This window comes from Oncorhynchus kisutch, linkage group LG5, assembly GCF_002021735.2.
Source record: "Oncorhynchus kisutch isolate 150728-3 linkage group LG5, Okis_V2, whole genome shotgun sequence".
Taxonomy (NCBI): domain Eukaryota; kingdom Metazoa; phylum Chordata; class Actinopteri; order Salmoniformes; family Salmonidae; genus Oncorhynchus; species Oncorhynchus kisutch.
This window is the reverse complement of record NC_034178.2, coordinates 16,972,684-16,986,283: the sequence shown is the minus strand read 5'-3', so window position 1 is coordinate 16,986,283 and position 13,600 is coordinate 16,972,684. Positions and strand designations below refer to the sequence as shown.

The following is a 13,600-nucleotide window of genomic DNA, read 5'->3' as shown; positions in this document are numbered from 1 at the left end:
TTTCCTCAGGGTTTCGCCTGCAATATCAGTTATGTTATACACACAGACAATATTTTGACAGTTTTGGAAACTTTAGAGTGTTTTCTATCCAATACTAATAATAATATGCATATATTAGCAACTGAGACTGAGGAGCTGGCCCTTTACAATGGGCACCTTTTCATCCAAGCTACTCAATACTGCCCCTGCAGTCATAAAAAGTTAAAATATCCGATTGAATATTAAACTATTTGTGAGAAGATGTAATGTCATGTTGGCCTTCTAAACAAGATACTTTCAACTAGTCAGTGGCCACACCCTCGTGAGCCTAGACATTACGTCGGCATCATGGACCGCACCTTTCTCAGAAGTGTATAAAACCCACTCCTGACGAAACTTACATTAGACCAGTCCGCATGCAGCTGTGGCTACATGGCTGACAAATGGTTTAAAACTACAAGTCCAGAAAACCAGACCGCGAGTTGTGTTGGCTACACGGCTAGAAATGGTTAAACTCTGAGACTATCTATCACTACAGAATAAGAGCAAATCCTAAACATAGATTTACTGGTCTGCAGCTGGAAATGACATAAACCTAGGATGAGAATACTGAAACATCTATTCTAAGAACATGGTATGCCTGACGTATCCATTATGAACACAACCCAAGAATTTCTGTTTATTGACTCTTCAGCAGACGGACCAGAAATTTCATCACAGAGAGACAACAAGACAAACAAACGTATATATGTACATTGCAATTTCTTTGAGAATGAGCGGCCGTTCATGTGCAAAGGATCAGCATTTCAATTAATATAATTATCAACTGTGCGTAGTGAATCCATTTGGTCTTTCCTGCTATTTTATCTGTCCCCACCCCTTTCCATTGTCTACCAAGCCATCATACCGGTTTAGCCCACTAGGGACGTATCAATATATTGTGTAGTAACAAATATCTACTGTTCGTTTGTTACGTATGTACGTATGTTACGTATATTAGTTAGTTAGTAAATAAATAATTAAACCAATTTGTATATCGCTGATTCATCATTTAGGCTAGAATTCGTGCAGATATCCAAGAGTTTGCGACATTCAGTAATGAGAACTTATGAGGTAATAATAATTCATTAGTAGAAGACTGTAATTGATCAGATATTAAAATATCTGAAGATTTATATTTGGGAAATTATAACTCTAATTCTCAACATTGTCCGTGGTGCACCGACTTCCTAGTTAATGAATGTTTACATGATTAGTTTAATCACATAATAAACCTAGAGTACTGATTTGATATAAACACATCTTCACATTTAATGATAGTCCAGACACGATCAATTAGATAATTAGAATGAGATAATTGGTGAATTTGTGCAGTTCGACTGCTTTGCAGATGGTCTGGAGATGGCCACAATCTTACCCATGAAGTAGGTGACCATTTTACACATGGCGGCTCCGAAGATGAAGTCCTCCAGCAGGTTTGGGATGAGCGTGAAGGGCATGCAGAAGACAGCCAACATCAGGTCACTGACCGCCAGCGACAGCAAGAAGGAGTTAGTGACCGTGCGCATGCGCTTGTTGACCGTCAGGACCACAATGATCAGAAGGTTGCCAAAGACGCTGAGCAGGAAGATGAGAGAGTAGAGCAGGATGCGCACCGAGTCCATCTCTGAGAGAGAGAGAGAGGCAGATGACAATGATCACATATTAAAACATCAGTAAAAGTCGGAAGTTTACATACACTTATGGCGGAGTCATTAAAACGTATTTTTCAACCACTCCACAAATGTATTGTTAACAAACTATAGTTTTGGCAAGTCAGATAGGGCATCTACTTTGTGCATGACAAGTCATTTTTCCAACAACTGTTTAGAGACAGATTATTTCACTTATAAGTCGCTGTATCACTATTCCAGTGGGTCAGAAGTTTACAAACACAAAGTTGACAGTGCCTTTAAATAGCTTGGAAAATTCCAGAAAATTATGTCATGGCTTTAGAAGCTTCTGTCGATGTATTTCAAAGCCTACCTTAAAACTGAGTGCCTCTTTGCTTGACATAATGAGAAAAGAAAAGAAAAAAATGAAAAAAATGAAAAAAAAGAAAAGCAAAAGAAATCAACAAAGACCTCAGAAAAAAAATTATAGCCCTCCACAAGTCTGGTTCATCCTTGGGAGCAATTTCCAAATGCCTGAAAATACCACGTTCATCTGTACAAACAATAGTACGCAAGTATAAACACCATGGGACCACGCAGCCGTCATACCGCTCAGGAAGGTTCTGTCTCCTAGAGATGAACATACTTTGGTGCGAAAAGTGCAAATCAATCCCAGAACAACAGAAAAGGACCAAGATGCTGGAGAAAACAGGTACAAAAGTATCTACATCCACAGTAAAACGAGTGCTATATCGACATAACCTGAAATGTTGCTCATCAAGGAAGAAGCCACTGTTCCAAAACCGCCATAAATTAGCCAGACTGCGGTTTGCAACTGCACATGCGGACAAAGATAGTACTTTTCTGAGAAATGTCCTCTGGTCTGATGAAACAAAAATAGAACTGTTTGGCCATAATGTCCATTGTTATGTTTGGAGGAAAAAGCGGGAGGCTTGCAAGCCGAAGAACACCATGCCAACCGTGAAGCACGGGGGTGACAGCATCATGTTGTGGGGGTGCATTGCTGCAGGAGGGACTGGTGCAGTTCACAAAATAGATGGCGTAACGAGGCAGGAAAATTATTGGATTTATTGAAACAACATCAAGACATCAGTCAGGAAGTTAAAGCTTGGTCGCAAATGGATCTTCCAAAAGGACAATGACCCCAAGCATACTTCCAAGGTTGTGGCAAAATGGCTTAAGGACAACAAAGTCAACGTATTGGAGTGGCCATCACAAAGCCCTGACCTTAATCCTATAGAAAATTTGTGGGCAGAACTGAAAAAGCGTGTGCGCGCAAAGTGGCCTACAAACTTGACTCAGTTACACCAGCTCTGTCAGAAGGAATGGGCCAAAATTCACCCAATTTATTGTGGGAACCTTGTGGAAGTTTACCCAAAACGTTTGACCTAAGTTGAACAATTTAAAGGCAATGCTACCAAATACTATTTGAGTGTAAACTTCTGACCCACTGGGAATGTCATAAAATAAATAAAAGCTGAAATAAATCATTCTTTCTAGTATTATTCTGACATTTCACATTCTTAAAAGAGAATGGTGATCCTAACTGACCTAAAACAGGGAATTTGTACTAGGATTAAATGTCAGGTTTGACTGAGTTTAAATGTATTTGGCTAAGGTGTATGTAAACTTCCGACTTAAACTGTACAGTCGTTTTATTTATATTAGTTCAAAAAATTTTTTAATGTACATTTCGTTTAGTTTCAGTTTGTTTTCAGATGCATTTGACCAGTTTTATGAATAGATTGTCAGAGTCGTGTGTATAGGTAGCAAGGAAGTCAGGCGCAGGAGAGTCAAAAACGGAGTGTAAAATGGAGTCATTTAATAAATGTCCAAGTAACATGCTCCATAACACTAACAAGAACAGACATAAACAAACATGGGTACGAGGACCCATCGCGCACCTATATAACAAACACAACACTGACATGAAACAATCTCTGACAAAAGACATGAGGGGAAACAGAGGGTTAAATACACAACAGGTAATGAATGGAATAGAGACCAGGTGTGTGGGAAGACAAGACAAAACCAATGGAAAATGAAAAATGGATCAATGATGGCTAGAAGACCGGTGACGTCGACCGCCGAGCACCGCCCGAACAAGGAGAGGCAACGGCTTCGGCAGAAGTCGTGACATAGATTTATATAAAAATGGATTGGATTTACGGTATATAGCACTTTTCTACCAACTGAGGTACTCAAAGCGCTTTTCATAATAAGGGGGAAACTCACCTCATCCACCATCAATGTGCAGCACCCACCTGAGTGATGTACGGCAACCATTTTTTGCCAGAACGCTCACCACACATCAGCTATCAGGTGGAGATGTGAGGAGTGATATATGCCATGTAAGAATGAGGGGGGTGATTAGATGGCCATGATGGAATAGGGCAAGATTGGTAATTTAGCCATGACACTAGGGTTAACACCTGTACTCTTACGATAAGTGCCATCTGATTTTTTATTACCACAGAGAGTCAGGACATCTGTTTAACGTCCCATCCGAATGATGGCACCTTACGCAGGGCAATGTCCCCTTGCATCTACATGTCAACTGCATTAACTTTACAAGAATCCTGTAATCAAAGTTCATGAGGTTTTGACTGCAGTGGACTGCAAGCTTCTGCAGTTGCCCTTCACCAACTTCATCCTGCAGTTTTTGTCTGCATTGTGGGAGGCTCTATTGTCAACAAATCATTAGGGTGTTTTTGTTAGACTAACGCGAACGTGACCCAAGGCATGACTGAAACATTAACACTGCCATGTTAATATGAGCCTTGCTGTTAGAAAACCACATTCGGGTCCGACTTTCGACTTTCGGCTGTCACACTGTTCATCTACAGTCTACAGCTTTATCCTTACCACTCAAACGCTCCCAATATCTGCAGTGCTGCTTGTGGCAATGTCATTGCGCTGAGTCTACCTTAGAATCAGGGTTTCCCAAACTAGGGGTCGCAACCCCAAAAGGGGTTGCTTGATTTGAAAATTGGGTCACGAGTGAAAATTTACACCTGGTAGATCCAGGGTTATGCCAGAAACCTCTGGTTGCTGTACGATGCGGTTGTAATAGCCTAATAAACTGTATGCTTTCCCAAGTCGTAGTGGGAGGACCGCACACCATATCATCACGACTTAAAATTTACTTCGATATGGTTATTATATCAATATTTACGCACAAAGGCGTTTCCACAGCCAATTTGTGCATAATTAATTTTACAGACACCAAAAAAATCCCACCATGTCGAACAAACAAATGATCTGTCAGCATTTATAAAATTGTACCGAAACCTAATGTTTCCATCACAGCTGTCCTGATTTTATTTTAAACCGTATGAAATTACCAGCATTAAAACTGTGGATGCTAACGTGGTTAGTGATGTTATTTTCTACACAGGCTCAATCATACATTATTGTATGATTGTAATACCTTTCTGATGCATTTCATTCACTTCAAACCATACTGTCAAAAAATACTGTCAGACTGATTTTACATGGTGGGGTCGCATTTATTAAAAAAACGGAACATAATTCATGATGGCCTTTATTTTATGTATAAAATAGGCTTTGTTAAAAGTACTCTAAAAGTACTCTTTACTCATAGAAGTAAAGTTGCCTGGAAGATTATTTTTGTGTTGCCACACGGGCAGAACCTATCCAGTTGAAAAAGGTTTCTCCAGGAACACCTCTGAAAAGGATATTTAAGGAACCCCCTGTGTAAACGTTCAAACCGGAACCCTTTGTGATGGGAGGAGTTAAATTTTGAACTGTTTTAACATAGGGCAGCCTCCGGATTAGAGGTGTGGCTTTCAGATAGTCATGTTTGGCCCACTGTTAGCGTAAATGTCATTCCTGTTAAGTTTGTACACTGCAACAACAACAAAAAATCCTTGAAAATGTATAGAATTATATATTCTAATATAATAGTAACATTGCTGATTACATTCAGTATTAAAGTGGTAACTAATCCAACTATGGGATTTGCATAGGCTTCTGAGGAACTCATAAACCTCTGTTAGCCTCATTGATGCTACAAAACTGTCAGTGTTAAACCTTGATGACAATACAGCAGAAAAGTTTAACAGAAATTACATCTACTCTCAAAAAGATATATTAAAGCCACGCCCCTAATATGCCAAGCCTCCATTCCATGGTTCCTCCAGGAAGGTGCAAATATGAAGCATTGAACAGCCATTGTTCCTTGAGGGACTCTAGGGTTTCCTTGATAATCTCAAGGGTTCCTTGAGTCAGTCCTTATTCTAAGAGTGCAGACTCAGCGAAATGACTTTGCTATGAGCAGCACCACAGATATTGAGATGAGCGAGATGCAAGACTTCGCTCTCACACATTATCTCCACAAATGCATGGGTTCGCTTCACACCATTACAGCATGATAGCCACAGGACCAAAACAGTGGAGTGAAGTGAAGTTTAGCCTCGTGGTTTAAATATTTTATTTCAGTTTGATGTTTTTTTCAGGATTAGTTTTTGTTTTAGTTTCAGTTTACTGTAATAACCTTGGATGGAAGGGACAGTTACTGTCAGGCCATAAATTGCTCTGTCTCCGAGACAGCCGAGTCAGCTGAAAACATTTTAGCCATGGAGTCTGCAGATGAAGTCTACAATATAAGAAAAATATGTCAGGGCTGTAAGTGTGTGTGTGTGTGTGTGTGTGTGCTTGTATGCGTGCATGTGTGTGTATGTAAGGGGGGCTTGTGTCTTATCTATGAGTGCAGTTCTATACCTTTTCCCCATAATTTTGGTCCATACCTCTCCTATTTTGAGGAAAGGTGTCTCCACAGGTTTTCATTTTTTTCTATATTTGATAAATTACACAACTTTGTCTGGTGATAGTTAAGTTGAAAATATATGAACTTTAATAGTGATGCTCTGTGGAAAATGCAATTTCAGCATATTGAGCCATAAAAGTGATGCACCAGTGGAGTGTGAAATATATAGAATTATATAGACTTTGATTTAATTTCCTCCTCTACTATAGTAAAAACCTATGAGAGAACAGCGAATAGCCTGGAACCACAAGGTCTGTTTCAGTCTGATAATAGACGCCTAGTCTACTAAGTATGCACCAGACACAGCCAGCCGTGAGGAGTTTCTCAACTATTGTAATGTTCAGTGGTGCATAACAAGCAGCGGCAAAAACTGATTTGTTCTTATTGTCACTCAAAGAGAGTCGAGCATATAACAATTGCTTGTTTTTAATTCTTGCAGATCATAATAAGCTTGAATATGAATTAAAGATGCCTCATTTAAATTAAATATGACCAAATATAAAATTGAAGGACACCATATTTAATTGAATAATATAATGTGAATGTGTTGAGATCGATGTGGTTGGGGTATCAATAGAAATCACTCCAGCCAGGTGACGGAAAACAGTTTGAGATTCTCCAAAGTAACCACCCTTTGCCTTGATGACAGCTTTGCACACTCTTGGCATTCGCTCAACCAAATTCAAGAGGTAGTCATCTGCAATGCAGTTCAAATAAACAGGTGTGCCTTGTTCAAAGTTAATTTGTGGAATTTCTTTCCTTCTTAATGTGTTTTAGCCAGTTGTGACAGGCAGGAGTGGTATACAGAAGATAGACCTATTTGTATACAGAAGACAGCTCTATTTGGTAAAAGTCCATATTATGGCAACAACAGCTCAAATAAGCAAAAAGACCATGACAGTCCATCATTACTTTAAGACATGAAGGTCAGTCAATGCGGAAAATTTCCAAGAACTTCAAGTGCAGTTGCAAAAACCACGAAGTGCTATGATGAAAGAGGCTCTCATGAGGACCGCCACAGGAAACGAGGACCGAGAGTTATCTCCGCTGAAGAGGATAAGTTCATTAGAGTTACCAGCCTCAGAAATTGCAGCCCAAATAAATGCTTCACAGAGTTCAAGTAATAGACACATCTCAACATCAATTGTTAAGAGTAGAGTCCGTGAATCAGGCCTTCATGGTCGAATTACTGCAAAGAAACAACTACTACAGGACACCAATAAGAAGAAGAGACTTGCTTGGGCCAAGAAACACGACCAATGGACATTAGATCAGCGGAAATCTGATGAGTCCAAATTTGAGATTTTTGGTTCCGACCGCTGTGTCTTTGTGAGACGCAGAGTAGGTGAACAGATGATCTCTGCATGTGTGATTTCCACCTTGATGCATGGAGGAGGAGGTGTGATGGTGTAGTGGTGCTTTGCTGGTGACACTGTCTATGATTTTTTTTAGAATTCAAGGCACACTTAACCAGCATGGCTACCACAGCATTCTGCAGCGATACGCCACCCCATCTGGTTTGCGCTTAGAGGGACTATAATTTGATTTTCAACAGGACAATTACCCAACACACCTCCAGGCTGTGTAAGGGCTCTTTGACCAAGAGTGATGGAGTGCTACATCAGATGACCTGGCCTCCACAATCACCCGACCTCCACCCTACTGGGATGGTTTGGGATGAGTTGGACGGCAGAGTGAAGGAAAAGCAGCCACCAAGAGCTCAGAGTATGTGGGAACTTCAAGACTGTTGGAAAAGCATTGCAGGGGAAGCTGGTTGAGAGAATACCAAGAGTGTGCAATGCTGTCTTCAAGGCAAAGGGTGGCTACTTTGAATAATCTCCAATATATTTTTATATAACACTTTTGGTTACTACATGATTCCATATGTGTTATTTAATAGTTTTGATTATTCACTATCATTCTACAATGTAGAAAATAGTACAAATAAAGAAAAACCCTTGAATGTGTAGGTGTGTTCAAACCTTTTGGCTGGTACTGTATATTAACTTTTTTGTGTCTAGATTAAGAACCATTACATTATGTGCACACTGAATGAGTGGTCACCAATTTCATTTTCAACACTTTCCCTGGATGCCACTAGTCTTGTTCAACTAAACATTTCATCTGTTTTATCCGAAGTGTCCCCACTTGCATCACCGAATAACTCGCTTTTGTGTGGCATTGACTGGTAAGACGCTTCAGGAAGGTGTCACCTGTGCCAGCAAGGCAGAGTTTGCGCCAGGAACGGGCCAAATCGGGAGGAAGTAGTACTCTCTAAGCAAGCGTCCTTTACATGTGCAAAGTCATTTTGTTCCAAAATTTGATTTATTTATTGGTTTTAAGAGGCAATTACTCAAAAATGACAAACTAAAATTTATTTTAACACACAAATCTTCAGGGTCATTTTGCAACAAAAAAAATCTGCCCACTTATTTCCCTTCAAAATGTGTTTGCCTTAGGATAGCCAGCATGCACATATCTAAATCTTACCAAACATTACTTTTTTTCTCTCAAGTTACCCTATTGTTCAATGTGGTGTGAACAACCTGCTGCTGTGACAAACAATGCCAAATATTGACAATTATTTTCTTCACAACCCATCATATCATTTAATGGAGGAATTAATCTCATGTAATTAATTCAATGATAGGAAATTATTCAAGAACCTCAAAACAACAGAGATCGTTATGGAGAATCTTTAGGAATCTTCCAGTATTACCTTTTTGTCGTGCGGATGGGGGTTTTGTGATGACAGACGCATTGGTACAGGTGGTATTGGTAACTTCCTTGCTCATATTTCCAGATGCGTTCATGGATGATTTGCTCTGCAGGCGTGGCAGACAGTCCAGGAATGTTGACAAGGAAGTGTCATTCGAAGTTTGTAATGCCATGTTTTTTTTCTCTGTTAAAATTAATCAAATAACTTTTCATCCTTATCAGTTGTATCTCTATGAAATAACTATAAAGTTGCAAAGTGCATCAGAAAAATGCCCATGGTAGCATATCTGGTCCACAGGATTATTTCCAATTTACTCTCCTGTCGTTTTGACATAGGCGAGCTGTCATATATGTCAATCCACTGACAGTCTGCGGAAAGATGCAGATCCATGAGTCGAGTCACCGAGAGCACACTGGCATTACTGTTGCGTGGTGACCTGAGAGATTTTCTGGCATATAGAGAGAGGGTGTGTGTTTTTATACTGAAGGATATCTCTCTCTCTCGCTCTCTCTCTCCTCTCTATGCGTGTCACTATCTAAACACGCGTTGGAGAGGGGTGTTTGGGATGAGGGGCCATGCAGTTACTTAACTGCAGCACAGTAGCACATACTGTAGCTTGATGCTGCCTCCCAGTGGAAGTTACAACACTTTAGCCCAGTGGTCGCCTACATTTTCTGAGCCAAGATCACTTTTTGAGTCCAAAGCAAGCTGAGATCTACCATTCAGATTTTTTAAAGCATATTGTCTATGCTTAAATTGCCTATGCTTAAATACTAATTTTCCATCATAATTTGCAAATAAATTCATAAAAAATCCTACAATGTAATTTTCTGGAATTTGTTTTCTCATTTTGTCTGTCATCTTTTTAAGTGGGAGAACTTGCACAATTGGTGGCTGACTAAATACTTTTTTTGCCACACTGTATTTGATAAAACTCTGTATTTAACAAGTCTACCAAGGTCTTAGTTTTGTCCTCACACAACATTTTTCATTAAACTTTTTCACCCCGGACGCTTTATCTGGACATAAATCTGTGGGATCTCCTCCGGCCGAAGAAAAAAGCTAAGTAACATTATGCCTTCCCGTTGCAGTCGCTGTACTCTTAATATACAGGAGAACTGTTGCCTTATGGTGAGGATAGCCGAGTTGCAAGCTTGGTTTAAGACAAATCGTTAGGCAAGGGCAATTTAAGTTTTGGAAAGGATGGTAAAGTGTCTGTGTCACAAGTAAATACAGGTATTGGTGTTAAAACCCCTCCACAGTCCCCACAGATTAACAATTTTGTCATGGCTTCTGGAAAGAAATGCTGCAGGCATGCTTAACTGGTGACTTTCATTCAGCCAATAAAAACCTTCAACTGGTTTTCTCCTCTAAGCATCAGAGCCTGATCTTCTCGGTTCTCTCCTCCACCAGTTATGGGTCTGAGCTGCTGAAACAGCCTACCATTAGCTTGGGCAAATTAAAAACACAAGTCATTGGTGACTCCATTACCTGTAAAATTGCTTAAAAATAATCATCCAGTGAGCATACATTGTTTACCAGGGGGCGGGGCTACCGATGTAAAGGTTCATCTAAAGATGTTACTGGCTGAGGCTAAAACTGCCGTGTGTAGATGGTACAAGGATAATGTTATCCACGGCGGCAACAACAATGCTAGGATGAAACAGTCAGAGGTCATCAAGTGGAACTGAGGATTGATGGACTCCATTCAAGCTGGAGGAGTGATCTCATCTTATTTATCAACATAGACAGGGCTCTGACTCCTCGAGCTCCACAATGAGATATGGTGCAAGCCAGGCAGCAGGCTGTTAGCCAGCCTGCCAGGAAAGTGGAGTCTGAGCTAGCACAGTCAGTGTAGTCAAATCAGCTTTCCCCATTGAGACCGTTTTTGTTCTTCGATCTAGGTCGGGCAAACCTTAAGAAGGCGGTGTTCGCCTTAGCAATCTCACTGGAATAAAGATCTCCATCTCCTGTCATTATTGAAAGAGATTTTGATAATATCTCACATCTCAAAAGAAGATCACTTAATGTTAGATCCCTCATTTCCAAGGCAGTCATAGTCAATGAACTAATCACTGCTCATAGCCTGATGAATTTACTGTGTTAAATGAAGCCTCTTTTCCTGGTTTACTAGTAACCATATCTCCCTCTCATCCCGCAAAGTAGGAGGTGTTGCAACATTTATGACAGCAAATTTCAACGTACGAAAAAATGACTGCGTTTTTGTCTTTTGAGCATCTAGTCATAACATCTATACAGCCTGCTCAATCACTTTTTATAGCTACTGTTTACAGGCCTCCTGGGCCATATACAGCATCCCTTATTGAATTCCCTGAATTCATATTGGAACTCGTAGTCATGGCAGATAATATCCAACTTTTTGGTGACTTCAATATTCACATGTAAAAGTCCATAGACCCACTCCAAAAGGCTTTTGGAGCCATTATCGACTGAGTTTTGTCCAACCTGTCTCTGGACCTACTTATTGCCACAATTATACCCTGGATCTCAGACAACCCAAAGTTTCCTAGATGCCCTTCCAGACTCCCTCCACCTACCCAAGGACATTGGAGTACAAAAATATGTTAAATTAGCTCCCTGGTATACAGAAAATACCAGAACCCTGAAGCAAGCTTCCAGAAAATTGGAACGAAAATGGATTTCCACCATACTGGAAGTCTTCCGACTAGTTTGGAAAGACAGTTCCGTACAATATCGAAGAGCCCTTACTGCTGCTGAATCAGCCTACTTTCCCAACCTGATTGAGGAGAATTTTAAACAATCAAAAATGTTGTTTTTATACTGTCGCAAATTTAACCTCTCTGGGATATGTGGAACGGTAGCGTCCCACCTCGCCAACAGCCAGTGAAAGTGCAGGGCGCCAAATTCAAAAATCTCATAATGTCACGACTTCTACCGAAGGTAACTCCTCTCCCTGTTTGGGCGGCGCTCGGCGCTCGGCGTCGCCGGTCTACTAGCCGCTACCGATCCCTTTTTCTTTTTCTGGTTGTTTTGTCTGTGTCCCTTTTCACACCTGGTTTTCAATTGCTTTGATTTCTGTTGGTATATAGGGCACCTGTTACCTGCCGTAATTCGTGCAGGATTAGACTTGTGTGTATTGCGCTCGAGTGTATTTGATGTTTGTTGTTTTTTCGCTATTACGCACGTGTATGTAAAGTGTCGGAACTGTGTTTGTTCCTCCGTGTGTTTGCACGAGTATTCGAGAGCGTAGTTTTGGGATTTTTTTCTGTGCCGTTTGTATTGGTGGACTATATTATTAAAACACGCTTCTCAGACATCCCTGCTCTCCTGCGCCTGACTCCTACACCTCTCACCAAGACGTATGTTATCACACATAATTAAAATTCCTCAAGCATACAAGTATTTTACACCATTTTAAAGATACAATTTTCGTTAATCTAGCCACAGTGTCTGATTTAAAAAATGCTTTACTGCGAAAGCACCACAAACTATTATGTTAGGTTACCACTAAAACGCAGATATTTTTCCAGCCAAAGAGAGGAGTCACAAAAAGCACAAATTGAGGTAAAATGTATTACTAACCTTTGATTATCTTCATCAGTTGACACTCAAAGGACTTCATGTTACACAATACATGTATGTTTTGTTCGATAAAGTGCATATTTATATCAAACATCTAATTTTATATTGGCGCGTTATGTTCAGTAGTTCTAAAACAAGTTCTAAAGACTGCTGACATCTGGTGGAAGCCTTAGGAAGTGCAACATAACCAATATCCCACTGTATCTACAATAGAGGATGAGTTAAAAAACTACAAGCCTCAGATTTCCCACTTCCTGGTTGGATTTTTCTACGGATTTCGCCTGCCATATGAGTTCTGTTATATATAGAAACGTCAGTGTTTTATATCAAATACTACTAATAATTTGCATATACAGAGTAGCAGGCAGTTTACTCTGGGCACCTTATTCATCCAAGCTCCTCAATACTGCCCACATGTCACCAAGACATTAACTTCTTCGATATAGGGGGCGCTCTTTTAATTTTTGGATTAAAAAACGTTCCCGTTTTAAACAAGATATTTTGTCACGACAAGATGCTCGACTATGCATATAATTGACAGCTTTGGAAAGAAAACACTCTGACGTTTCCAAATCTGCAAAGATATTATCTGTGAGTGCCACAGAACTGATCCTACAGGCGAAACCAGGATGAAATTCCAAACAGGAAATGCCCCAGATTTTGAATGCGCTTTGTTCCAATGTCTCCTTGCTGTGAATGCGCAAGGAATGAGCCTACACTTTCTGTCGTTTCCCCAAGGTGTCTGCAGCATTGTGATGTATTTGTAGGCATATCATTGGAAGAGACTACATTTACCAGGTGCTCCGCTTGGTGTCCTCCGTTGCAATTATTGCGTAATCTCCAGCTGCGTGTATTTTACCATTTGCTTCAGAGGAG

The 13,600-nt window shown here is 40.2% G+C and overlaps 1 protein-coding gene across 1 annotated transcript in view; it reads right to left on the bottom strand.

The window, feature by feature from the left end:
* cckbra (cholecystokinin B receptor a) overlaps positions 1-9,583 on the bottom strand; it is a 49,551-nt gene extending 39,968 nt beyond the window's left edge. The window contains exons 1-2 of the mRNA XM_020482391.2: positions 9,161-9,583; positions 1,397-1,645 (exon numbers count right to left, since the gene is read on the bottom strand). Of these exons, the coding sequence (XP_020337980.1) occupies positions 1,397-1,645; positions 9,161-9,332 (421 nt within the window). The 5' untranslated portion in view covers positions 9,333-9,583. The remainder of the gene's footprint in view (positions 1-1,396; positions 1,646-9,160) is intronic.
* Between the last annotated feature and the right edge of the window lie 4,017 nt (positions 9,584-13,600).